The sequence below is a fragment of the Octodon degus genome, unplaced genomic scaffold (genome assembly GCF_000260255.1).
Source record: "Octodon degus isolate 3935 unplaced genomic scaffold, OctDeg1.0 scaffold00002, whole genome shotgun sequence".
Lineage (NCBI taxonomy): Eukaryota > Metazoa > Chordata > Mammalia > Rodentia > Octodontidae > Octodon > Octodon degus.
The window spans coordinates 6,597,174-6,624,885 of NW_004524578.1; the positions used below are offsets into that span (position 1 = coordinate 6,597,174).

Here is a 27,712-nt window from a genome sequence, read left to right on the forward strand (position 1 = left end):
TGGGGCCAGCCGACCATGGGCTGAATTCCTTTAAACTGAATTAAACTGCGATCTCTCCCCCGCTTTTAAACTGTGGCTAAAGCACAGACATTGTGCATCAGTTGCAAGAAAGCTGAACAACACACCTATGAAACATCTGTGACCTCCCCGAGAGATGTCACTCTGCGTCCTGGTGAGTGCTCTTAGAAGCTCTAATCTAAAAATATCTCCTACTTTACCCACAGAGAATCCTTCTTTCCCACCCGCTCGGGGGCTCTGTGCTGTGGAATCTGCCCTCCGAGGCCCGTTTGCTGTGCACACACTGTTCTTTTCTCTTGCTTTTCTCTTCAGTGGTGGCTGTTTACTTAAAGGAGTCCTGGTGGTCTACAGAGGACGTGCTAAGAACGGCTGACCCTGCGAGAGAAGGCCTCCTGAAGGTGAGGCGGTGGGTTTGAGGGGAACATGGGCAAAACAGGTTTTCAAAGTCACTGTACTTGTTATCCTGTTACTAACTTCAAACTGTCTGCTCTGCCACTGGGTGTTCCTTTCCCAGGGCTGGCATCCCACTGGGTGGCTTCCATAGAGACCCTCAGCTCAGGGATCCGCAGGCTGTAGTCCAAGATCAAGCGGTTCATCACAGCTGCTTTGGAGGGTGGGGAGGAAGAATGTTCCAGGCTGTCGCACAGCTACTGGTTGCCCTTGGTGCTGCGTCTGGTGGCCCCAGTTGGTGTCCTTTATGTGTCTTCATAGATTTTTTTTCTCCCTGTACGCATCTGGCTCTGTTGAATTTTTTTCTTTTTATAAGGATACCAGACATACTGACTTGGTGGGGGGTACCGTGCTGCTCAGGAGTGGGTTTGAACACCTACAAAATCCAGGTCCATATACGGTCACGTTCAGTGGTACTGTGGGCTGAGGCATCAACATTTTTGTGGAGACGCATTTAATCCATAATGCCGTGCAAGAAGGAAACTAGAACCCCCTGCCTCCACTTAACAGCTACTCTGCTGTCCCAAGGCCACTTTCCCTGCCTGAGTAGCGGGGCGACCTTAACCGGGACCCTCTCTCTATTGCCTGGGAAAGCTCTGCCTAGAGCCCCGGCGGTGTTTATTGGTATGCGATTCTGCCCGTACTTTACCTCAGATTCTGCAGGGCTTGTCTAATTTCAGAATCCTCCAAGTGCTTCTTTTGCATGGGAAGAAACTGAAGCTGAGTCATGCCGCTAGCAAGTGGCTGGGGTGTACAAACATTTTGGAGCTCAAGCTTGGCATCTTTGAGGCACTGTCATTTTGCAGAGAAGCTGCAAAGCAGGGATCTGGGATGGTGAAGAGGAGGGGCAGGTCCAGCAGCAGCTTCTCAGAGGTCCGGGCAGAGTCCTGCTGGCTGAATGCTGGCTGGGGTAGAGGCTGAGGAGGAATGGAGGGGCCAGCCAAGATGTGGGCTCTGCCTACAGCTGATTGCTGTAAGGATGCGCCTTCTCAGCAGTCTTGAAGGGCTTTTCTACAATGATCCTTGGCTTACTTCACAGTATCCAGTACATACTAACTGGAAAATCAGCATTTGCTCAGGTTCAGTTTGAAGAAGTTCACGATCCGGTTTCTTCCATCAGATAAATGACTTTCACTTTTATTTTATCCCCCCATCCTAATATTGAGAAAACTTGTAAATGCTAGGTAGGCACACTACCACAGAATTACAGCCCAAGTCCTTTGGATTAATTAATTAATTGTGCTAGAGATTGAACCCAGGGCCGTTGCATTGAGCTACATCCCCAGACCTTTCTTGCTTTTTTAGTTTGAGGCAAGAGACTTTCTAAGTCACGGAGCTGCACAGGCTGGTCTAGAACTGAAGTCCTGCCTCTGGCCTCACCCTCACCAAGTGCACACTCTGGTTCTGAGACGGTGTCTTGCCAGGTTGCCCTGGTTTGCCTCAACCTTGATGTCTTTCTGCCTCAGCCTCCCAAATAGCTGCAATTATGGGCCTCTGCCACATTTGGCCAGTTTAATCTTTAAAGCAGCAGTTTAATCGAGATGTAATTCACATATCACAACTTTCATTCTTTTAAAGGGTACGAGTCGGTGGCTTGGGTGTATTCACAATGTTGAATATTCCTCATCACTATCTCCAGGCTTTTTTCATCATTGCAAAAGGAACCCTGGATCTCTGGGAAGGTGCCTGTCATTCTCTTTCCCCAGGCTTGGCGAGCACTCACTGACTTTCTCTTGTATGGTGTTGTCTAGTCAGGACATTTCCTCTAAGTAGAGTCTTATAATTGGTAGCTTTTTGTGACAAGCTTCTTTATGGAGCAGTTTTTGAAGGGACATCTACGCTGGAACCTCTATCAATGCTTCATAACTTTTTTGGAGGCTGAATTATGTCCATTGTAGACATATGTTATGATGGACTTCTGAGTTGTTTCTATTTTTTAGTTATTTCGAATAACGGTTCGATGAGCATTTCCATATGTTTTTTGAGGCCATATGTTTCCAGTTTTCCCAGCTACATACCTGGGAATGGAGTCGCTAGTCATATGGCGACTCTGTATTTCACGTGGAGAGCCTGCCAACACGTCTTGCACAGCAGTCACACTGTGTTCGCTTCTCACCAGCACTTAATACCGTCTTTTTTTGTGTTCTCCCTCCTCATAGGTGTGAAGTGGCATCTCACTGGCGTTTCGATTTGCACCTCCCTGCTAGCCAGGGATGCCGAGTATCTTTTCATGTGCTCACTGGCCATTTATAGGTTGTCGGAAAGAGGTCTGTTGGGATCTTGGACTCATTTTTAAGTTGGATTTTTGACTTTTTACTATTGAATTGTAAGAATATTTTTCGCATATTCTAGATGCAAATCCTTTATGTGATTAGCAAGTATCTCATCTCATTCACTGGGTTGTATTTTATAAGTCCCGTCAATTCACTCCATAGATGTGATTTTGCGAAGATTTTCCCCCAAGCCAATTCAGAGTGACTTGAGATTCACAGAGGAGCTTGATGTACCCAGCAGCACAGAATGTGCGTCGATGTGTTGCTGCCCCGGCTCCCCGCTCCCAGGTGGGCCAGGAGGATGTGTAATGACTGGCTGTTCTGAATGCTCGGAAGACTCTGGTTTGCCTCTTGTATGATACTGCAGAACCAGAAGTTCAATTATTTAATTTGTCATCTCTTCTAAGTTTAAAAGAGAAACACCTCTCACTGCAGTTCCTGTGAATGTGGCCTCAATTGTGAAAGAAAAGAAACCTGAACATTATTTTCACCAAATGAACCATGTTCTAAAAGTCTATCCTGCCTTTACTGTACATGGGGATGTTTCCTTTCTTCATTTGTGGAACTTTGTCTGTACTTTTTTCTTTTAATTACATTTTTTGTTTCTTACCCAGTTATTCTTAACAAATCACCAAAAAAAAAAAAATACAACCCTTTCTTAATGTTCTCTTCATTGATATAATTAGTGATCCTAATGAGGATTAGAACTGGATCTAAGAATTATGTTTTGAGAAACATTTCTAAGTCAAAATCACATGTCACACATTTTCTTCCCTGTAATGAAATTGGCCAAATTAAGTGCAATTTCTTTTTCTCCTTTTTCTCTTGCCAGTTTTTGATTGGATATTTCCCTTCTGCCAGATGCAATCTGCTTTTCTCTTCTGACTTCCCTCTGAACCTTTTGGTTTTATAAGTTGAAAAATAGAAACTCCCACATTACACCAATCAGGTTTTGAGATTTGCTAGTTATTCTTAAAGTCTGGGCTGGCTTTGGCTGCCACTGTCTGAGATGTGGCAGCTTCTCAGGCTGGGCTGGTTAGATTTTCATAAATCTTTTCTTCTTCTAAAATTTGGCTCCAGATGAAGGTGAAATATTTTACATTCTAAGCCAATTAATAAGTTTGTTGGCACCAAACACTTTGTACCATTTGCTAGGGTGCTGTGAACTGCCTTATTTTTATAATCAGTGTGTTTGCAATATAGACAAGAGCTTCAGAGGTCACATGAGTGACAATCTTTTACTATCACCCGACGAAACTAAGGTTCAAAGAGGGTGGGTGGCTGAATGTCTCTCAGCAAATCCAGGCCAAGGTCCAGTAAGTATAAAATGATGATGGTGGTGGTGGTGATGGTTCGGGGATCAAGTATTAAATATGACATAAAGCATTAGCATTTGCATTAAAGGAAGTCACAGTTCTAATGGAAGATGAGGCAGAAGGGAATTGACTGCTGGTTGCTCTTCAGTTCGCTGGCATGGGCCTCAAAAGTCTTGCCTGTTGCTCCCTGCCTGCTTTGACAGAGCCCTTGTCCAGCTGTCTCAAGTCCTCCTTGGAACGAGGCAAGAAAATCAGTAAATGCAATCACTTACCCCCTTTGAGCTTCAGTTTCTTCATCTGTAAACCAAGATGTCCCTGGTGAATGTTGAGAATCAAATAATATTGTGTGGGTGGAAATCATAGTCAAGTTAATGGTGGGAATGATACAGTGGCCATGCAGGTACACACACACACACACACACACACACACACACAATTCATGCACACACAAGTGCCTCAAACCATGCAGGCTGTCACAACTCAGTGTTGTAAGAGTAAAACTCGACTTACCACTACTGCTGCACAAATAGATGGCTGGGTGCAGCTAGTGTGTCAAATTTTAGAAGCTGTTTGGAGGGATGCATTTGTGAGACCCAAGGGGAGAAGTTAGGCCATCAGGGACACTGAAGCGAAGATTGAGACCCGAGTCCCTTCTTGTCTCTGTTTCTCTACTTCTCGGGGGTCATGAGGTGAACGAGCTTCCTCTATAATGTGTTTCTGTCACAATCAGTGAGCTGACACAGGGCCAAAGCGACAGCTCCTGCATACCATGGACTGCAACCTCTGAAACCATAAGCTGCCCCCCAATACCCTTTTCTTTTTTTAAAATTGCTTTTTTCCTCAGGTGGCTATTTGGAAGGCTGCCTTTAGGGGGACTACGAGATCATGTTGTTCTGGTTTGGATCCAAAACCTCCTCCAAAGAGCCTGCATATTAAAGGCTTGGTCACCAGCCTCTGGTTCTATTGGAAAATGCTAGAACCTTGATGAGGCCTGGTGTCACAATGATGGAAATCTCCCTAAAAACATCCCAGGATAGCCATGCAGTGAGGAGAGGCATGGGAGGCCCTGATTCTGGGCATGTATTTGGCATCTGTGGGCAATAAAAAAATTGAGAATTTCAACAGACATAAGCATGAATTTATTTTGACTTGTGAAGGAGAATTCTTCCAACTCTGTGGTTCTGACTTTGAGCACAATTTAGTGTCCTTATTTGTGATGACTTTGCTCTGGACAAGATAGTTTAGTTTTCTAACCTAGAGCGGGGTGGTCCATGAGTCTCAGCACTGGAACTCCAATTTGTTTGTAATCTGTCACAAGCTATCAAAAATAAGTTGCTTCTGATGTAGCAATTGATCCTCCCAATTACTTTTCCTCCTCTGGGAACCAGAATTCTGGGGCCAAGACTCTGTTGCTATTAAAAATGGCAGATTGGGTTTCTTTCAGGACATATTCAGCCAGTCTGCTGAAATGGCTCACCCCGGCTACCCTCTCGAGATAACTTCCTGTTTCATTAGCTTGTGATGAACTGTGCTTTGTCAACTTCATTCCACATTTATGTCCCTGGGGACTCAGGAACTCCCTAGGCATTGTCCCCAACTCCTGGAGGCTATACTGGTGTGCTAGGTCCGTGGTGTGATGAACATCAGTGACGTGCAATGACTTACATTCTGGTTCTTGAGCAGAAAAATAGTCCTGTGACAGCAGCGCATGAACTTGGCCCCAGTTTGCTGGTCAACTTGAAGTGCAAAACTTGTCACGTCGGATTCTTTTCTCTGGTCTTACTTGACTCTTGTTCTTTCTTTCTTTTTGTTTTTTGTTTTTGTTTTTGTTTTTTCCCCTTTTCTTCCAAGGTTCAGTCCTTTGGGGAAAGGATTGTACTTTTCATTCTGAATGTCATTGTTTTTGGAAGATTGGAGAGGAGGCTGGACGACGATGACATGTTTTTTTTACCTCACTCCATGAAGGAGCAAGCTAAAATTCTGTGGACAAACGGAGCAGCTGTTGGATTTTACACAACTAAATTGAAAGGTAAGGGGCATGTCGCAGCCTGGGGTTGTCTCAGGCTCTCAGTGGGGGGTGAGGACGCTTGATGTCGTCCTGGCTCAGAGAATCCCCTCAGCATGGGGGTTACAAGCAGAGAACCTTCTTGTACAGTAAGTATCACTGAGTGGTTGTGTGAGTGAACTCAAGGCATGGATCCCATTTGCACTCTATTGTCGTCTTGCTGGCAACCGGGCTTAAAAAAGGTGCCTCTGCTTGAGTCCCAGCAGTGCTCTGTGTCCTCTAAACTACTTGTGGTAATTGAATGTGTACAGACTTTGGAAGCATGACACTTTTCCTTGTCTTTAACATTACCAATTAGCTTTCAGGCAAAATACCATGCGGATAGGTGACATGTTCAGCAGAAAACTCTGGATGCCAAGAGTCATAGACATGGCCTCAGAAGACGGGAAGCCCAGCCTTGACAACAAGGGCAGAAGGAGAGACTGCCACTTCTTTAGAGAGGCAGTGACATGCTGGAAGTGTGGGGCAAGTACCGCTGTGCCAAAGGATAGTTGTTGTTTCTTTTTTTTTTTTTTTTTTGGTGGAACTAGGGATTGAATTCAGGCCCTTGCGCTTGCCAGGGAAGCACTTATTCCACTGAGCCATCTCCCTGGCCCTTGAACCATCTCCCTGGCCCGATAGTTTTTATCTTTCAGTGTTAATAGTTTCTTCAATGTTTAAAGGCTGCCAACATCACTGAAATAGCTGTTTCCAGCACCCTTGCTTGATTCTTACAAAATTCTTAATTTTTGTAAAAATTAATTTTCTCGGGAGAGCATCACAAATGTGCTGTTATTGAAACTGAATGCTTTTCTTGGGGGATGAAAAGGCTGATTTGATTTTGAGCCCTGTTCACCCTGTGTATATGGTCAGGCCATCTAGGATGGAATAAATCTGCCCACTCTTTCTCTCATATCAGGGAGACCTGATGAGTTTTCCCCCTAAACAATTCTTCTGTTTGTTAGTTAAATCTTGTAAAAAAAAAAAAAAAGAAAAAGAAAAAAAGTCTTGTCAAGGTCAGGACTAGGGACTTCAGCACGTAGACTCTCCTCAGCTGTCCACTTGCAAGTCCCGGACTGGCCTGTGGATTCTGCCTCACCACTTGATTTTTTCAAGCAGTCATGGATTTAGTTGTATTAAGTTTGTATTTTATTTTATTTTTTGGGTTGCTGGGGAGTGAATCCAGGGCCTCACATGTTCTTATTAAGCCTGTACCATCAAGCTCCACCCTGAGACCGTGCTAATTTTCGGTAGAGACCGATGGAGGTGGAGAATAATTAAAATGGAAGAGAGTCATTCTGTGCTTCCTCCTTCCTGGGAGACTCATTGATGATCATTTCTCTACCAAATAGCTGATTTTAAGTCTGTACGGGAATGGCTTATGGCGCAGACGCCCCGCTGGTAGTAGCAATATCTGCGTGTATGAGAACAGCAGGGGCCGGGCAGGGAGAGCTTGGGTTTCGCCTTGCCTGGTCTTGTCTGTCCTGGACGCAGGGATGCCAAGGCCTTCCGCTTCTGTGGAGATGAAGCGGAGAAGCCTGGCACTCTCTTAGGCTTTTATTTGATTTCAATTTAATATCTGAAAGATAGTTTATCTGATTAAAAATTATTAAATTATTAGAAACCGTTTCTTTTTCTTTAGCACTTGGAATATGTGTTTCCAGCCTTTGGCTTTCTTAATTTTGGTGAGAATTCAGCTGTTATTCTTACTTTTGTTTCCTCATATCTGCTATGATATAGAATTTTTATTTACTCTCCAAATTTCCCCTTTACCTTTGGCATATTATTATTTTTTGCAGTTGAGAGTGATGTGTTTATATCTTAGTTCATTTGTAGGGCTATGACAAAACACTTGATTAGGTAATTCATAAACAACAGAAGTTTATTTCTTAGTGCTCTGGAGGCGAAGAAAGCCAAGGTCAAGGCGCTCACACTGATCTACTCATGAATTTAGGGTCCCGTGACTACACGCCTTCTCTGTAAAGCACCATCACTTAATAACATGGCAATGAGGAGTAAGTTTCAATATGAACATTTTTTTTTTATTAAAAAAAGATTTACTTATTTCTTTGGTACAGAGTCTCACTACACAGCTTAGACTCATAGTGATCCTCCTGTTTCAGCCTCCCCAGTGCTGGGATTACAGGTGTGCACCACCACGTGGTTTGGGGCCTTGTACAGCATATGTACTGGGGATTGAACTCTGGTCCTTGCGCTTGCCAGGCCAGCGCTCAGACCACCAAGCTATCTCCCTGACCCCAGTGTGAACACTTTAGAGGACACACATAAACCATAGAAGTCCAGGAGTAATTTTTCCTTTCCTTTTTCTTTTTTGAGACTCATTGAATTTCTAGAATATGTAAATTATGCTTTCTCCAAAATTTGGAGAGTTTGGGCCATTGTTTCATGAAATACTTTCTATGCTGTTTACCCACTTCTTTCCCTGGGAGTCTAGTCATCTATGAATTGGGGTCATTTATGTTACTTTTTAGGTCTCAGATTTCATTTTACTATAAATTTTTACTTGTATTTTAATTTCAGTAGATCTATATATATTCCACCTGTCATTCATAATCTGGTGAAATGCTCTCTTCAGTATCATCTGTATTGAAATGTTATTTGTTGCTTGGCCCACCAAGAAAATTGGTTATTTTACATTTCAGTTCCAGAATCTCAATTACTGTTCATAGTTTTCAGGTTTTTGTGAGATTTCATATCCATTTATTGCTTAGCCACATGTTTTTATTTAATAATTTTATTAATTAAAATTAATAATTTTAATTCTTTGAGTGTATGTTTAAAGCTATTTGAAGTCATTATCTGCTAATGTCTATTTTAAGTCAGTTATATTGAATAGCTTTTGTTCCCAGAGTATGGATTATATTTCCAGTGTTTTGCATGCTTCATAGTTTTGGTAATTAGTCATTGCAAATATATTGCAGGAATAAAAATTGCTTTGGGTTTTCTGAGAACTTTGGATTTTGTTCTAGTGGGCATTTATCTTGCTTAGCTAAAACTACAAATTCTGGGGCTCGTGGCTGCTGATTTCTGTTCGTGTGGCTTCTTGTGGTTGCTTCCTTCACCTGGCTCTGCAGCAGCCCACAGAAACGCTCGCCAAAGCCAACTTTAGGCAGTGGTGTGGCTTATCTTCTTCTTGGGTTTCTTCTTACTTTTGCTGGTTTTGGGTTCTGTACTCTGATTCTTCAAATCATTGTGCTTCAGCCTTCTGTCACTTGAATTCCCCAAACTGAGCAACAGCTTTGGTTACACCAGATGCCAAACCCACCGATTAATTCTACATGATTCTTTCAAGAGCAGATATCTCACTGGCCTCTGACTGTTTTTTATACTGGGTCCTTCGAGGTCTTCTTCATTCATGTGTAGTAGATTAGCTATAAGCCAGGGATTTCAGGATTTTATGCTCTGAATTTGGGTCTCATTTGTTCTGTGGTTCTCATGTGGTTCCTCCTCGGATTTCTGCTACTTTTCAAGTCCTGATTTCTAGGATTTGACATATTTAGTCGGGCAGGCCATGGTTTTCCCAACCAATATTTTCTGTAGCCATAGGATTGGAATTACTCTGTATGAATAGTAAGCTGTAAATTCTCAGGTTTTACCTATTTCAGTTGCAGTTTTCTGAAATTAAATTTTCTTCTGACTTCAATGAGCTTTTCGATGTCTTTGAACATTTTTAAAAGTTTAGTTTTAATCGTTCTCATATGGGAAACGTGGCAGAACTACTTCATTCTATCACCATTATCCGAGGTGGATTCAGTTCAGGTCTGAATCACAGCACTTCACCTGGGCTTCACTTTCTCACATCGTTTAGTTGAGAGAAGAATGAGTTTACATGAATTTAAAAATGGTTGCTATTAGCAGCATGTAGTGAGTTAATTAAAATGTAATTTAGATATAGCCAGAGACAGAATTTTATTATTTTATTTATGGAATTTATTAAAATTCACTTGTATAGCTTCTGATCCCTATGATGACATACCTGAGGCAGACTACTTTATGAAGTAGAGAGGTTTGTTTACTTAGTATTGGAGGCTGAAAGTCCAAACAGTATAGTGCAGTCTCTGGTGAGGGCCTCATGGCAGATGGCAGACCATGTAGGAGAGGAAGGATCACATCTGGACTAGGAAACCAGGGGTGGCTGGGGAAGGGTCAGACTTGCTGTTTTGATGATAGTCTCTTTTGTTAATTATCAAGTAGTCTCAGTGGACCCACCAGCAAGACCTGAGGACCCCCCATTGAGCCCCACCCTTGCAAGTCCCCACTGTCACCCGTTAGCACTGCCTTGGACCAAGCTTCCAATGCACGGACGCTTGAGTCTGCATCCGGTTCACAGCATCCACCGAAGATGTGTGGGGTGACTGGCAGTGGGGAAGGACTTTAGTTCCACAGTTGCGGACATTGGCCTTGTTGCTTCAGCCTTGACTCTGTCTTTGGAGCTAGCCAGTGCTGCTTGATCGAGAAAACGGGCACAGTGTTTCACAGCTTTTCGGCAGCACAGCTTCTCCTTATTAGCTTTAGCCACGTGATTCAGAATACCTGTTAACAGAACTTGAATTTGCCTGAGCGTTATAATTTTATTTTGTGAGGAAAGCAAAAGGTACAACAAATTCAGGGCATAAACAGGACCACAGTGCCGGGTTCTGCCTACCGAAGGGACTTCAAATCCCTCCAATCTATGGTGGTTCCACTGACCTTTTAGAAAATTTGATGATGACATGAACATGATACACATTCCGTGGAAACTGTGCTTTGCATCTTGGTCTTTCCTAAGTGAGTGGTATCAGTACAATACTCTCCTGTAATGCTGGGTGACAGCCGTGAGCACCAACTCCTAGTCAACCAGGCCACCTTTGAGGGTAGCAGGTGACACCATATGCTGTGCGATGGGGCTATTATGTTTGTCAGGGTCAGTGTATAAAATGAATTCCTGCTTTATGATACTTCTAGCTTACGGTGAGTTTCCTGGGAGCTGTCACACCATCACTTAAGTTGAGAAGTCCCTGGACATTGTTTCTAAGCATCTTAGCACATGCATTTTTGTGAGCATAAGATTTTAAACATACTTTTAAAATTTCTAATAAAATAAAATTGACTTAGGCTGAGCATGGAGAACTGTAAAATTTCTATAAATGTCATTTCATGTAAGCACAATGAAAATGAACATAAACTGTAGTTTCATAACTATAACCTTTATAGTTATTGCCGCCCCCCATCACCCCTGGCAACCGCCTATCATTTCTCTATCTCTATAGTTTTCTTTTTTCTAGAGTATTCTGTAAATGGAGCTGTGGAATATTTAGTCTTTTGCAACCAGCTTCTTTTGCTCAACATAATGCCTTTGAGATTCATCCCAGGCAATGCTGTGGATCAGTAGATTGTGCTGCTCCCTTATTGCTGAGGAGCCTATTCAATTTTAAAACAAGTGGATGCTTTTGTGTTGGATGAATAAGATGTTTTCAGGTAGATTTCTCTTTGGAAGCATTTTTCTAGAAGTCTGACTTGATTCTCTCCCTTTGTTTGATGGTGCTATAATTGCTCGCCCTACAAAATATTGACACTTGGGTTATTTCCTTATTCCATGCTGATATTCTTTCTAGATAATAAAAATTAGTGAGGTTTTACTTTGACTTTTGCTCTCACACCACCAACCCAAGAGTCTAGCATTCAAAGGAAGAGAATACTGGACCAGGGAGTGGAGAGAGGGTCAGTGTAAGACAGAGCTTGTAAGTATTTTCCTTTTGGATAAAAATTTAAAAAGAAGAGCTTTGCATTTCAGATTGCTGAACACCCAACAGGAATGAAAGTGCTGAAAACAAGCATGCAGCTTATGAACCTTACATGAAGAGACTAGCAGCCCAGACACGCATGACATCTGCGAGAAGGCAGTGACACTGTGGAGTGGCCTGAGCCATGCCTCCCCACTTGCGGCCCTCTCCTTGCTGTCCTCCCCAGAAAGCTTTGGGCCACAGGACCTCTTGCACCATGTTCCATGCAGCAGGTGTCCCTTGTGCCACCCTGTGACCTGTAGAGGACACGTACAGATTCACACATGAAGTAGCAAGTGTGTAGTGCTGTTTCAGGTAGCAACTCTGCCACCCAGAGAGAAGGAGTTCGGCACTATGAAGAACAGAGGTCTGCTCTTGGGCTTGCAGGATAAGAAGGCATCAGCAGGGGGCAGGAGGTGCCCTTGTTGCACCGGGATGGGAGCCATTCTTGTTTCATCTTTGCCAACCAGCTTTCTTTATTCACTTCTGTATAGATGTCCCTGAAAGTTGGTGGGATCATAAACAGGACTTTGAGATGAGTGGATTATGGGGGCTCCTAGTCCAGTTGTTGCTAGGTAGGGGCTGGTCAGAAGAGGTGGGTCCCTGGGCAGCATCTTGGAAGGGCCAATCTCCTGCTGCTTCTCCCTTCACTGTCCTTCCTGTCTGCCATGATCTGAGCAGCTGCCCTCCACCCAGCCTTGGAGCAAGCCAATTATGGACTGAAACCTTTGCAAACTGTGAGCCAGAATGAACCTCCCCTCCTTTTATTTGTGGATGCCAGGTCTAGTGTGGCAGCGACTAGTAAGTGACCAGGGCATTTATGTACCTTGCCTTCTCAGAACTTTGACATTAGTTTTCTCTGATGGCCACCTGACCTTCAGCTTTCCTGCTCTAACAGGACAATTCCTACAGTAAACCAAGACTCATGTAGTTCCTTCAAAATCTCTAGAAAGAATCAGGTTGGCCCTGGTGGCCTGTGGCTTGGATTCCTCAGCTCACCTGTATCCACCAGTATATAGTTCAGCTGTCTGTGATCAGGTGGGCTGGGCTTTTGGTTCAGATATGGGAATCTTGCTGTATCTGTTCCACTGAGATTACAGTGAAGCAATTGTAAAGAAGATCTAATGGGATTTCCATAGATCTTCCACATTGTTATATATGGAAATTATATTCCATATAATTATTTCCATATTATATTCCATGGAAATTTTTCCCCCAACATCTCAACCTGGACTTACTTCTAGCCTAGACTCTCAGGTAGCCTTCCTTGCTGGACAACTCTTAAATTTTTGCCCCTTTTATAGCATCTGGGACTTCTTGGGTCTCATTGCTGAACCACTGAAGCAGTAGCGACACGGTGATGTGGGTTACCAAGTCCTTGGGTTGGTCTCATGCACTGGAAAGTTTGCAACTGACCTAAAATATCCATTCCTCAATAGAGTGACATTGTTCCCAGGGATAAAACTTTGCTCTGAGGGAGAGTGTTGGTCAGCTTTCTTTTTTTTAATGTTCTTTTTTTCCCATAATTTTATTGAGAAACAAATAGCAATGAGACAGCTTCAAATCCAACTGGTAGGACAGTTTCAATAATTAACACATTGCATACATTCTTCCTAGTGGTTAACTGCTGTACAAGATGCGGACATGATATCCTATTTACAAACACCATTAGAACAAATCATTCTATTCATTAAGAGAATGCAACTATATGTCTATCCTAACCACTTTGAATACACAGATACAAAATGGACATTTATCTGTATCTGCTTTTTTTGTTAAGTTCCATTGTTTGAATATTATAGGTGTGTAAACTCAGCAAAATATTCTAAAAGAGTCCAGTAGCCCATAATAGTATTGGGTCTTCCGCTTGACTGGCAATGTCAGAAATTGTTGACCTGAGTGCCCTACAGCTCCACATAACACCATGGCTTTACTTCTTATATTTCATTTGGTCAGCTCTCTGTTACTAGAAAAATTCCCAAGATAATTAACCTAGAAAGAGAGAATTTTCCTTTACTTTACAATTCAGAGATTCCTGACCATGACTAGTTGGGCTTGTTGTTGGTCCTGTGGTGAGGCCCCCCTTCACAGTAGGAGAGTGATGGAGGAAAACACTCACCTCATGACTGGGAAGCACAGTGGAGGAGAAGGGCCCTGGGGCTCCATGGTCCCCCTCAGGGGCACACGTACAGTGTTGCGGACTTTCCATTACATAGATGCTTCGCAGCCCCATGAATGAAGCCTTGCAATCAGAAATTCACTGACAACGAGCCAGCCACTGCCTGGGCCCTGGGTACTTTCTCACTCTGTGAGCCACACAAACTGTCACAAACTATGTTGATTGTCAGAAACATCTGGCAGAGAGATGCATTATAGTGTGCTTCTTGCCACTCATCTTTGTAATCTTCTTCTTTTTCTTTCGAGACCAATCTTGGTTTTGAGGCAGCTACAGTTCCCTCCATTATTCTCTGGCCCTCTTCCCCTATTATTATCTGGTGGACCCCCTCTGAGCTTTGTCTCAGGTATTGCAAGAAATCATTCATCTCTTCATTTAAATGAATCCTTTCTCTTTTTCTTTTGTGTGTGTGTGCATTATTCTGTGTGTGTGTGTGTGTGTGTGTGTGTGCATTATTGTTAAAGGGAAGTGTTCAGTTTTCACTGCTTACTCTTCTGTAGGTCTTCCCTCCTTGTAGGTTCTTGCCTCGGACTGCCCAGGCTGTCAAAGGTGCAGTACTCTTGTATGTGCACCGTGAATTCACATTTCATTCAGTTTCAGCTTAGATCCCTGATTAGGCATGCTTTTTTTTTTTTTTTTCCCAGAAAAGGTCCTACTACTGAGCAGAGACACCAGAACTTACCATGCTTTTCTGGTAAGTTCAGTTATTTTTGTGTACCATGCAGGATACAATTCATTCACATTCATTTACACTTTGTATTTATTTATTTATGCAGGGTCTCACTACGCAGCACAGACTCATAGTGATCCTCCTGTTTTCAGCCTCCCTAGTGCTGGGATTACAGGCATGCGCCACCATGCCCAGACTCATTTTGTCTTTATTGTTCACCCAATAGCTGTTATTTATCCATTTTTTTCCTGCATGTTTAGCTGTCTTTTTCTTTTTCCTTTACCCTATCTTTGGCTTTTTCTTTTCCCCCCAAAACATTATACTACACACATAGACTGGAGAGGGAATGTTTTCCATTTTTCTGTTCTTTGAATGGTTGTTAGTACAACCTATGTCTGTTGTGTTCCATGTTGGAGGGTTTTTAATTGCTAATTTAAGATTTAATCTTTATAGGTCTGTTTAGTCTTTCTCTTTTCCCTTTTGTCCATTTTTTTGTAGATTATATTGTCAAAAGGATGTGTTCCTTTCTATTCATCTTTGGATTTATTAGTCTATTCTTTTACCCTTTAAATTGCTGCCATGTCTCTGGTGCTATCTCTACTTAAGTTTCTCATATTCTTGATGTATTGTGTTTCCTTTTCCGCTTTAGCAAATTTTGAATGAAAAGAAATCCTTCCTGTTATATCTTTGCTTTCTGTTGTATTTCTATCTTTCTTTTGTTTTTCTCTATTTGGTTTTCTTCTGTTCTTAGTCTTTCAAATTCTAATATTCAGTGTGTTAAATTTGAGCTTCTCATTTCCTACAATTATTATTTATGGCTGAAATTGCCTCACACTGCTGACAGTGTGGTCAGTCCTTTCTGCTGTTGCCTCACACAATGTGCTTTCTGATTGGTCTGTGCTCTTGCAGGCCTACATTTGATGCCTTGCTTCCTGAAGTGCTTCCCATAAAGTGTGGTCGCTGTACGTTCCTTCCCATGACCCCCTTTCCAGGACAGATGATCTGTCTATAACAAGGTCCTTCTGGGTCTTAGCATCTACCTGAGAGATAGCAGCTTGATTCTGATTTTGGAAAGTATACATCTGGAATATGTTTCAATTTTTTGTTCAAAGAGTCCTTAGAGGTAGAAGAGCCCTGTGTAGTCAGTGAAGGTGATTTAGGACATGAAGGAGCCGAGAGAAGCACAAAGGGTGCTGAGAGACCTTAGTCCTTGTCTCAGTTCTGCCACCAGCTCCTGGTGGCATGGGTGGGCCTCCGTTTGCCCTGGAGTCAGCAGATACCCTGTGACTTGAACACAGGCATCCCAGACAGATGGAACCAAGGCCCATGTCCTCTGTTTGTAACTTTTGTGGCCCTTTTGGTTGCCATGTCACTACAATGAGCAGAGTAGATGAGTCATTACGAGGGTTCTTCCCAATTATTCCATGTGACAGCATGCCATTTTCTTTGGATTTTTATATTGTGGTCATGAGCAGATACTCTAAGTGCATCCAGCTAAGTTCCCTAGGCTGTGCTGTAATTAGGGGGTAATAAGAATTAGTTTGGGGAATTGCTGTTACAAAACAGATTTTATTTGACCAACCTGAACATATTATTAGCTTTTAGAGAAGGCTGGGAGAGTGTTTTTTTTTTTTTTTTCCTTTAGATGTTTATCTTGAGAGAACTTCAGATTTTTAGAAGAATTACCAAGATAGGTGAAAATGATCTTGCGTATTCTTCACCCACCTTCTCTAATGTCTGTAGCTCACATAATCATGGAACAATGTTCAAAACGAAGACCTTAGTGTTGGCTGATTTTCCATCGATGTCCTTCTCTTCCAAGATCTGATCTAAGACACTACATTGCATGTATTCCTCAGGTCCTTCTAGTCTCCTTTTCCAATCTGTGACCTTTCCTTTTTCATCCTTGGTATTTATTTAATCATCTGGACACTTGGGTATTTGCTAGGCGACTTGCAGAGGATTCCTTAATTTACACTTGGCTGATGTTTCTGCATGATTAGACTGGGGTAATGGGACTGGGGACATTGGATCACCTTTCTCATGCATAGGAGGGCCAGGAGGGGTGAAATCAGCAAAGGCTGTGACAATACTGCTTCCTCAGAAGAGGGGACTCTGCAGAGTTTCCAGAGTTAAATTAGTTTTGCTTTTTTTCATTGTTGTTTTGTTATCACCTAAAAAAAAATGAGTTCATTGAATCTTTAAAATATTGGCACAAAATTACATTTATGAGCTGTACTATGAGAAACATGTAGATGATGTATAATGACCAAATCAGGACAAAAACCCAGGAGCTTGCGTTTGCCAGGCAAGCACTTATTCCACTGATCTATCTACCTATCCCAGAACCTTCATCTCTTTAAACATTGATCATTTCTTGGTATTAGGAGCCTGCAAATTTCTGTTTTAGTTCTTTCTAGAATACAGAACAAATTACTGTGAATTATTGTCACTTATTGCTTGCGTTATCATTGTATCATTTTAAAATCAATTTTTATTGAAATAGAATGGTATGGCCCTAATTTTTCCTGGTCATAAATGTATAGTTTATTACCTTGCAGTTGTAGAGAGCTGCAGGACTGTCACTTGAATCCTGCACTACAGCACTGGTCAGTTGGCTTTTCAGCACTGGGACAAAAGACATTGGGAAGCAACTGAATGAGAAAAGGTTTATTTTGACTCGAGATTTCAGTCCATAGCTGGTGGATTCCACTGCTGATAGGCCTTTGCTGAGGTGGAAACATCATGGTAGCCAGGGCCTGGAGGGAGAAAACTGCTCACACTGTGCAGGCCAGAAAGCAGCCTGAGAAGGAAAGGTGGAAAGGACTGGATAGAGTGCACAATGTCAGGCCCTGTGCACTGGTCCATCAAGTGGGTCTCCCTTCCTGCGAAAAATTTTCACTTCCCAAAGAGCCCATAACAGCCACACCTTTAACACAGTGAACATGTTGGGGACACTTTGGGTTTCAAGCATAGCAGGAGCTTTACCCAAATCAGTCACTTTCCATCTGAATCCTAGGCAAGCACCGACGTGCATTTTGTCCCTACCATCTGCCTTTTTTCTGCCCACGTCACCCAAATGGAGTAACACGTCTAGTCTTTTGCATTAGGCTTCTTTCACTTACTGTGGTGCTTTTGATGTTCTACAAAATGTAGCATGTGTTAGTATTTTGTTCCTTTTTGTTGCTGAATAATATTCTATTGTGGTACTGTATTTTGCTTGTGCATTTTAAAAAAAAATTTATTTATTTAGTGTGTGTGTGTGTGTGTGTGTGTGGCCAGCTCAGCCCACCAGGGGGCGGGACTGGCTGGCATGTGGTGCTGGGGGATTGAACCGTGGTCCCTGTGTTTTGCTAAGCTTGTTGTAGGTAGGTGCTTTAGACCACTGAGCCATCTCACCAGCCCTGTTTGTGCATTGTTGATGCACAGTTGTTGGGCTGTTTTCAGTTTTTTGACCATTATGAATAATGTGTCTATAGTCTCTTACATACCTTTCTATGGAACTAGGTGCTTAACTTTCTAGAGTAGATTGCTGGGTTACTTGACAATCTTACAATTATTGTTTTAAGGAACTGCCACACGGTGCCTGAAACTGGCCATACAATTACACATTTCTATCAGCACTATACAAAGGTTGCAATTTCTGCGTGTGCTTGTCACTACATCTTACTGCCTGGCTTTTCCCCCTAGCATTCAGATAGCCCCACGTGGCATTATTCCCTTGTAGTTTTTTTTTTTTTAATATTTATTTTATTTATTTATTTATTTATTTATTTATTTATTTATTTATTTATTTATTGTGTGTGTGTGGCCAGCTCAGCCCACCAGGGGGCGGGGGTGGCTGGCATGTGGTGCTGGGGGATTGAACCAAGGTCCCTGTGCTTTGCTTAGCTTGTTCTAAGTAGGTGCTTTAGACCACTGAGCCATCTCACCAGCCCCTCCATTGTAGTTTTAACTTGCACTTCCCAAATGATGAATTGTGTTGAATAATTTTTATTGATAATTACTCGTGTGAATGTCTTCTAGGAAGAAATATCTGTTCAAATCTCCTCCCCAGTTTTAATCAGTTTACTTTCTTCTTATTAGACTGTAAGAGTTCTTTATTCTGGTTGGAAGTATGTTATCAGAAATGTGATCTGCAAACATTTTCATGTGGTCTGCGGGTTGGCTTTTGCTTTCTTGACTACGCCTCTGAAAGGGAAAAGTTTTAAAATGTTGAAGTTGGATCTGTCAATTGAGTGTGCTTTTGGTGTTGGATCTTAGCATTCTTTGTGTAACCCAAAGTTTTGCAGATTTGTTCATGTTTCTTTTCTTTCCGCAGAAGTTCTATTGTTTTAGCTTTTGCATTTTTGTCTGAGGTCTATCTTGAATTAATTTCTGCATTGCATCTTTTGTATTAGATGTGAGGTAAGAAACCAACTTGATTTCAAAATTATTTAATACATTTTTGGCTTGGCCTTTCTTTCTTTCTTTCTTTCTTTCTTTCTTTCTTTCTTTCTTTCTTTCTTTCTTTCTTTCTTTCTTTCTTTGTTTTTGTATTTTAGGGAAGGGTCTACAGGGTTCAGGGTCTCACTACTACATCAGACTTGTAGTGATCTGCCCCAAGGGCTGGGATTACAGGCACATGCCACCATGCCCAGTCTCAATTGCTGTCTCAGTGCGCCGTGAGGCTGGGAACGGCATGGCAGGCTTGGGCATTGAACTCCAGACCCTTGTGCCTGCTTGCAGATGCTTTAATCTGTTGAGGTATTTGGCCGGCCCTAGCTTGGCTTTTCTGTGTGTGTTTTTATTACTAGGTGTGATACAGAATAGTAAGTTTGGTTTTTCACATATTTGTTCATGCATACTGTATACCTCCTCACTGCAGCCCACACCTTTCTTCTCTTCTCTATATTTTCACCCTCTTTTCTGCAAGTCTTTTTTCCTTTGTTTTTGTGCTGGAGATCAAACCCAGAGTCCTGCACATGCTAAGCAAGCATTCAACCTGTAATACATTTTTAAGAAATAGTTGACATCATTTTTAGAGCAGTTCTAGGCTTTCAGAGAAGTTAAGGATATAGGACAATATAACTTACATTCTTATTTCCTCTATTCTTAATTTGCTGCGTTAATTGTGGTGAATTTGCAATCTCTGAACAAATATTGACATGTATATTAGTTAGTTAGGAATCTAATGATAAAATACCACAACCTGGGTGGTTTTAACAGCAGAATTTGATTTTGTCTTTGTTCTGTAGGCAGGAAGTCAAAGATTAAGTTGCCATCGCCTTTAATTTCTGCCACAGCTCTTTTTCCTTGGTGTTTTACTCTGTGTTCTAGTTTTCTCCTTCTCTAAGAACACTAGGTACACAGGGCCCTAATCCACCACTGGGTGGATTAGGTGGTAGATTAGGGCCTACCTGGATGGTCTCATTAGATTGTGTGTTTTGTCCGGAGACATAATCTGAAGTCCCGGGAGCTTGAACTTCTGCACGTGAGTGTTAGGGAGATATAATTCAGCCCATAATATTACATTATCATTAGCTAACAGCCAGTTACAGGAGGCTTACTCTTAGTGTTGAGTGTTTTGTGGAGTTGACAAATGTCTAGTGACACGTAAACACTATTGTAGTGTCATACTGACTAGATTCACTGCCCTCGGTCTTCTGTATGCCACTTACCCATTCTTATAACCAGTTTTTAAATTGCAGCCTTAGTTTTGCCTTTTCCTGGATGTCAAAGGGTTTATGGAATGTTGTAATTCTGGGGCACTAAAATGTTCCCCGTTCAGGTTTGGCTTTCTTCACTTAGTAATATGTTTTTAAAGTTTCTCTATTTCTTTTTATGGCTGTATAACTCATTTTGTAAATTGCTGAACAATATTCCATTGTCTAGGTATACCACCATTCGATCATTTATTCACCTGTGGAGGGACATCTTCGTTCTTTTCACGTTTTGGCAATTATGAATAAATCTGCTCTCCACATTTGTGTGCAGGTTTTTGTGTGAACATAAATTATCAACTCTTTGAGGTAAATACTAAGGAATGTGTTTGCTGGGTCATAGAGTGAGAGGATTTTTAGTTTTATTGAGAAGCTGCTGTTTGTGCAAAGTGGCTGTACCATTTTGCTTTTCTTTTTTCTTTCTTTCTTACCATTTTGTGTTTTAATTGACAATGCATAAGGGCTCCTGTTGTTCTGTATCTTTCACAAATTTTGCTGTCCTTGTTTTGAATTTTAGTCATTGTAGTGTGTGTAGTTAGTTGCCTCTCATTATTTTAATTCACAGTTGCATAGTGATCATTTTATATGCTTTTGGTCATCTGCACATCTTCTTTTGTGAGGCATCTGTTCATATCTTTTGCCCATTTTATGATCAGGTTCTTGGTTTTCTGATTGAGTTTTAAGAATTCTTTATATATTTTGCGTAACATTTTTTTAAAGAAATTTTTAATCAGACATGTCTTGTCCAGATATTTTCTCTGTCTGTGTAGTTGGCTTTCTTTTTCTTTGGATAGTGTCTTGAACAGAGCAGAAAGTTTGTATTTTAATCAACTCCAACTTACCAAGTTTTTTTAATGGCTCATGGCATTCGTGTTGTATTTGAAAAGTTATTGCCTTACTAAGGTCATTTATATTTTCTCCTGTGCTATCTTCTGGGAGTTTCATGGCTTTGCATTTACGGTTAGCTCTATGACCTGTTTCATGATAATTATTGTGAAGAGTGTAGAGACTATGTCTAGTTTCATTATTGGACATGTGGATGTCCAATTACTTCAGCACCATTTATGGAAAAAAATTACCCTTTCCCCGCTGAGTTCGCTTGGCACCTTTATTGAAAACCTAAGTGTAAGTGTTGATTTCTAGACTCCCAGTTCTGTTCCATTGGCCTGTGTGTCCACGTAGGTGCCAGGATCACACTTGATACCTGATTTGAGACTTGATGAAGTCTTGACATTGGGTAGCATAACATATCCAACTGTGCTGCTTTTGGTAATTCCTGTATTTAGTATGGGGTCTACAGGGTCTCACTATGCAACTGTGCTTTTCATTTTCCAAACAATTTTATTTCAGAAACTTTATATTTCATATAGATTTCAGGATCAGTTTATACATTTCAACAGCAACAGCAAAAAAACCCTGCTGGGGTTTTAGTAGAGCCGGCACTGAACTTAACAGGTCAACTCATGAAGAATTGTCAACAGTTTTGTGTTATCTCGCTGATAAACATGAAATTTCTCTGCGTTTACTTAGAGTCTCGATTTCTTTCAAATAATTTACATTTTTAAATGTTCAAGGACTATACTTCTTATATTAAATATATTACTGAATATTTACTTCTTTTTAATGCCCTATTGAATGGAATTGCATCTTCATTTAAGTCAAAAAATTCTTAACTTTGCAAGACTTCACTTTATGGTGAAGTGCTCCTACCCCCACTCTCATCTACAAGTTGAAGTTACCAAAATTTCAGTCAAGTTGATGCTGTCAAGCATGTTGAGGCTGAAATCCCCAATTACTATCTTAAGTGAATTGAGTTTCCTTGTTGGATGTAGATTGTTATTTATTCACTTTTAGCATAAGATGACAACTGTTTGTTAACTATCAAATGTTTTGTTTGGCACTGGGGCTGGGCTCAGCAAGATGGTTTTCTAACGTTGCCTGTGTGTCCACAGTGACCTAGCCATCAGGGTCTATTTCTTAGGACAGGTTGTAGGTTGGCTGGTACCATAAGAATTCCCAAACCACATTCTTTCATGCTATTAGACTGGTCTGGTCTTGTTCCCGTGGTGGCTAGTAGGTTCCTCAGTGAGAATAGATGCACACAGGACCCGCAAAACCCAGGCTCGGAATTGGTGAGCTGTTACCCTGCTTCATTCTGTGACTGAGAGTAAATCACAGAGCAGCCTAGATTTAAGGGTAGGGAAGGTAGACTCCATTTCTTGATGGGATGAAGTTAAAAATCACAAGCAGAGAGTTGTGGACATAGGAAGGGAAATAACTTTGGGCAGTTGTGCAAACAGTTCACCACAGTAGTGTGTATCTTTTGCAATAAAATTAGAGGGTGTTTTGTTTTGGTTTGGGAAATTGCCCTCTTTCTGAATCTTGGCAGGGACCATTTCTTGGTCTGGAATTGTTTTCTAGTTGGAGTGAAAATAGGTGACTGGTATTGAGGTCAAGTTCTCCTTGGAGCAATGGCAGCCATGCTAGTGTTGGTGCTGGTTGCAATAAAGTTAAATTCAAGGTGGTAAAGTGTGGAGGGAGCCAACTGCAGCTTCTCTTTTGCTACTGCAGGGTTATCACTGTTTCATAGGAAGCAGGGTGCTGTGTAGGTTTGTGGTAGATGTGTTTATGCTCATTGGCCTTGTGCACCTATGTTGGAGTTATAGAAACAATTCCATATCCTGGGATGAGATAGGTTGGTCTCCAAGCCCATTGGGCTTCAGGATTCACTCTTGCAGGGAGAATTTTGATGCTTTAGGATAATCTTAGTTGACTCCAAAAATCTGTGAGTGGTGAAATCTTGAGGTTGGGTACATGAGCTACGTTGCTCTGCTGAGTCCCCCAGGTTTACTTCTCATGTCTGAGGAGGGATCTGGTGGTCCTGTGGTGCCCTTGTAGCAATTGATAACATGAGCCTTCCAAGAAAACAGATGAGTCAACTACAGAAGTGGTGGCTTGGAATGAGCTGCTGTTTTAGCATTGATGGATGGCTTGGCTTGTGGAGCTACCTTTGCTTCTAGGTGACACCAGTGACCTTGGCTACGCAGGGATCCCCACAGGGTCCCAGGGGCTCAGCACCCAGCACCCGAGACAGTATGTGTCTTGCTTTCCCTCCAGGCAGTCTGTGTGGCAACGGCACCAGCGCATGCTATCTGCTACCTGTCTTTGATACTGTGTTCGTCAGGAGGATGCACCGTCGCCATGGCCTGGGAACAGCCATGCTGAAAGACTTCTGTGAGACCTTTCAAGAAGAAGAGGCCCTGGGGATCAGTCACCCGATTTCTCCTGCCATGTTCCAAGGTAGCCCCACCTCATGTCCCTTATGAACAGTTGGGTGGTGATGACAGAGACTGCCGGGGCTTTCCAGGCGATTCTGGGGCGGGAGCTTCCGGGAGGCTCACTGTGCAGATGCAGCCCACCACTTTTCTTTCCTTAGAAGGAGCCTTCACGTCTTCATCTTAGATACCTCACACTGGATCTCATGAGATGAGCCTTCCCCAACCTGTGACGTAATTGGACTTGAAAATGCAGGTGGTTCTTCAGCCCATCGTGGCCTATGATTTTTTTTTTTTTAACTTTCTCAAGGTGTGAAAAGAGGACATATTCAGTAGAACTGACATGCAGTGTCATTCCACCCCAAAGGCGCAGGCACAGGCTGTGAGTGAAGGTCCCAGGCTGCCAGGTCATCAGTGCAGCAAACATCTGCAACTCTCTAGTACGCTGTGTTGCCAGTTTTGTTTTTTTGATACAGGTGATCAATAAACACATGGGAGGTTCCACATCTGTACCCCAGGCTTTGTGTTAGATGAGTTTGCTCAACCCCCAGATGTTATAAGTGTTCTGAGCACACGCAAGGTGAGCTGGTTAAGGGATACTGCTCAGCAGGGGAGAGGGAGTGCACTGTCAAGCTATGAATTTACAGCAGGTTTGTTGGGACCTGACCTCACGATGAGCTGAGGGAGGAACAGCTGTAGTCAGAGACAGAGCAACAACTCCAGGCAGGAGCAGATTCCGGAGCACTGCCTCTGCGACCCTCCCGGGGACTTCGGCTTTCATTGGAAGCTTATAGTATATCACTTTGTTGAAATAGACGCTGCCAGAGAGCCCAGGAGCCAGGGGAAGGCAGGAAGTATCCAGCACCTCTGCTGTGTTCACTCCCTTTCCTCTGTGATCGCCCTGCTGGGTCTCTTTCTAAGTTCTTCACATTCTTTATATGTGTTCGCTGCCGGAGCAAGATCAAAAGCCCAGCTGCTAATGTAACACTCAAGCCAATCAGCATGGGGGGTGTGGAGAGCACCTCCCTAGGCGCTCCCCGCCTCCCTTGAAGCACACCCAGCCCACTCTGGGCCCTGCCTCTCTTCCTTTCATAGAGATGGTTTTGAGTCTTTACTCCTTAGTTTCCAGGGTTCTTCTGGTTGGAAGAGAACAATGACAATGACTGGGGGGGGGGTGAGAAACAGCAAAGAAACTTCTGTTGCTCTGAAGTTGCAAGAAAAGCAGGGAGAAAAAAACCACTTTCCCTCAAGTGGGCTTAGTTGTTTTTTTGTATTTTTCAAACCCTCAAGCTATTATTAAACTCAGGAGAGCCTTGGGCTTCTGCACAAAGTGTGCTCCAGGCCTCCTGCACTTACTGCCAGGCCTCTGCCTACACCCAGCACCCTGCCAGGCTCTGTTCTCTTGTAGTGCTGAGACCTCTGCGGAGCCAATTGAGCCCCACTCCCACCCCTGGGCTACCCTGGGGTCAGTTGTCTTGAAAGGAAGCGGAAGAGCCTGTTCTCCAGGGGGCTGCTGCCCTTCTTGAGTCTCTGTCTGCAGAGAAAGACCTAGAAGCGCTGATTCCAAACCATAGTTCTTCTTGTGGGGGTTCAGCCATACACCCTTCCCTGGCAGCGTGTACTTGGTGCTCTCCTGCTCTTCTGGGCTGCGCCCTGGGCTTTCAGCCTTTTCCTACTGCATCTCCTCTGGGCCGAGGAGGTACGTCCACCCGAGTCCACACTGCTCCTTCTGAACCGACCCAGCTTCCTACCACTGGGCCTGGAGGCTGCCCGGACTCCAGGCCTGTATCTGTGCTCCTGAGGGTGGGTGCGGCGCCTGGGTCACATCTGTAGGCCTCTGGGGATGCTGTTGGGCTGTGGATAAAGTGTGGGCCAGGGTCCACAACTGTGTGTGAAGGCCCCCTGAGGAGGGGCAGGCAGCAGGGCAGGGAGAAGGTTCAGGTGAGTGCTTGGGGTTGCTCTCCTGATATTGCCACATTGTGAGGCAGCCCTCCAGGAGTCCAAATTCTACATTGGAAGCTGACTGTCTATGTTGTTAAGAAGTCTTGTTGGCCAAGCTAGGAGGACAGAAGGTGTTAGATCTAGTACTTTGCTAGCATTTCACTCCTTTTCAGATAGTTAGCATTGGGTTCTGTGGGTTTCTGCCTGGGTTCTTTTCCTGCAGCCTACAACAACTAAGAGAGGGCTTAGTTGTCTGAGGTCCCCACCAACACCTGTTTGACTGGAGTGGCTCCCCATTGCCTGGAGTTGGTTACTGGCATCCCAAACTGCTCATTCTGCAAACATGGGTATAGATATCTGGGAGCCTCAAGGACCCTCTGGAATCAAGGAGGCTGCAGAGCATGAGCTGGAAGCTTCCAAGGGAGAGAAGGGCAGGGGAAGCTCAGGGTGGAGGGGTTCTGGGGCCTGAGTTGTGTCCCTCCAGTCCATTTGCTAAAGCCTTCAACATGACTGCATGTGAAAATGCAAGGCCTTTGGAATGGTCTTTATTGTTAAATGAGGTTATGTATATGAGCCCTGGCTTCAGTATGAGTGGTGTCCTTGGAGAGAGAGAGAGAGAGAGAGAGAGAGAGAGAGAGAGAGAGAGAGAGAGAGAGGAAGAAGGAGGAGGAGGAGGAGGAGGAGGAGGAAGAAGAAGAAGGAGGAGGAGGAGGAGGAAGGGGAGGAGAAGGAGAAAAAGAAGAAAGAGGAGGAGGAGGAGGAGGAGAAGGGAAAGAGCAGGCATGTTTATACACAGAAGTGGCCATGAGCGGGCGACACAGGGAGAAGATGGCCATGTGCAAGCCAATGGGAGAGGTCCCAGGAGAAATCACACCTGTGGCTTCTACATCTTGGACCTCCAGCTTTCAAACTGCAAGAACTAACTTTGCAGTGCTCGAGCGGCCTGGTCTATGGCATGGGCAGCTTTCCATGTCTGTAGGCTCCAAATTCATGGATTCAGCCTGGATTGAAAACATTTGAAAAGAAAATGTCTTTACTGAACATGTACCGCTCTTTTCCTTCACCATTTTTCTCTAAATGGTAAACGTCCCAGCTACTTAACAGCACCCTATTGTATTAGGGGGCTATAATTTATCTAAAGTGGATCTAAACCTATAGGAGGTAGTTCCTAGTTCTATGCAAACACAATGCCAGTAGATAGGAGTGTGGCATGCTCAGATCTGAGTACTGCGGGGAGTTCTGGGGCCACCCCTGCTGGATATCAAAGGGTGATTGTGTCTTATTATAGTTCTCCAAACATGGGCCCAGGATGGGTGTACTAGGAGCCCTGCCGAGCAGGTGAGCCTGCTGCTGCTGCTGCTGCTGCTGCTGCTGCTGAGAAAACACTGAGTGCAGCAGAGAGCAGCGCAGATGCTGGGGTGCAGGGGTTGCTGCAGGGGGGTTGGATGAGGGCCACATGTGAGTCAGGAGAGCGCTGGCCCAGTGAACTGGGCGAGGCAGGAGTCTTCCTGACTCCGGTGCATGTTTTCCCCTCAGTCTGCAGGCAGTTCCTGTTGGCCTGTCCCGAGGAGCGGGGGCGCCTGTGGGAGGTGGAGCCCCCGGGAGCCTGGGATCAGCGTGTCAACATCTGGCTGCAGGTTCAGCTCCAGCAGGCAGGACTGCCAGAAGGTGAGTGGGACCGTAAACAGCACCCTTTGGTCTGGGGCGTTCCAAATGTCAGTACATGCTACAGATTAACTTGCAGGCATTGAGTCAGCCCCCCATGGATGATACTTCCCTTGAGGTCAGGCCAAGAATGGAGGAGGGGGTGAGACTTGGCTGGTGGCGTCTTGCTCTACTTTGCCTTCATGAATGAAGCTCACCTTTCCACGGTCTTGCTCATCCGCACTGGTGGTACGGGGGTGAGCATAGTTGCCTTCCATGGGTCTTGCTCAGAAAGATCTCCCCTATTAGCAACGAGAATCTCCCCAGATCAAGGCGTCCCCCTTTCACAATGAGAATAGACCCTTCTAACATTTAAGATCCATGTCCTGTGTTTGGCCAAAGACCAGTTAGTTGCAAGAT

At 43.4% G+C, this 27,712-nt stretch overlaps 1 protein-coding gene across 1 annotated transcript in view; it reads left to right on the plus strand.

Annotated features, from left to right (window-relative positions):
- Positions 1 to 27,712, plus strand: part of Fam169b (family with sequence similarity 169 member B) — a 73,660-nt gene that overhangs the window by 38,335 nt on the left and 7,613 nt on the right. Inside the window, exons 4-7 of the mRNA XM_023712217.1 lie at positions 331 to 416; positions 5,909 to 6,086; positions 23,550 to 23,732; positions 27,185 to 27,316. Of these exons, the coding sequence (XP_023567985.1) occupies positions 331 to 416; positions 5,909 to 6,086; positions 23,550 to 23,732; positions 27,185 to 27,316 (579 nt within the window). The remainder of the gene's footprint in view (positions 1 to 330; positions 417 to 5,908; positions 6,087 to 23,549; positions 23,733 to 27,184; positions 27,317 to 27,712) is intronic.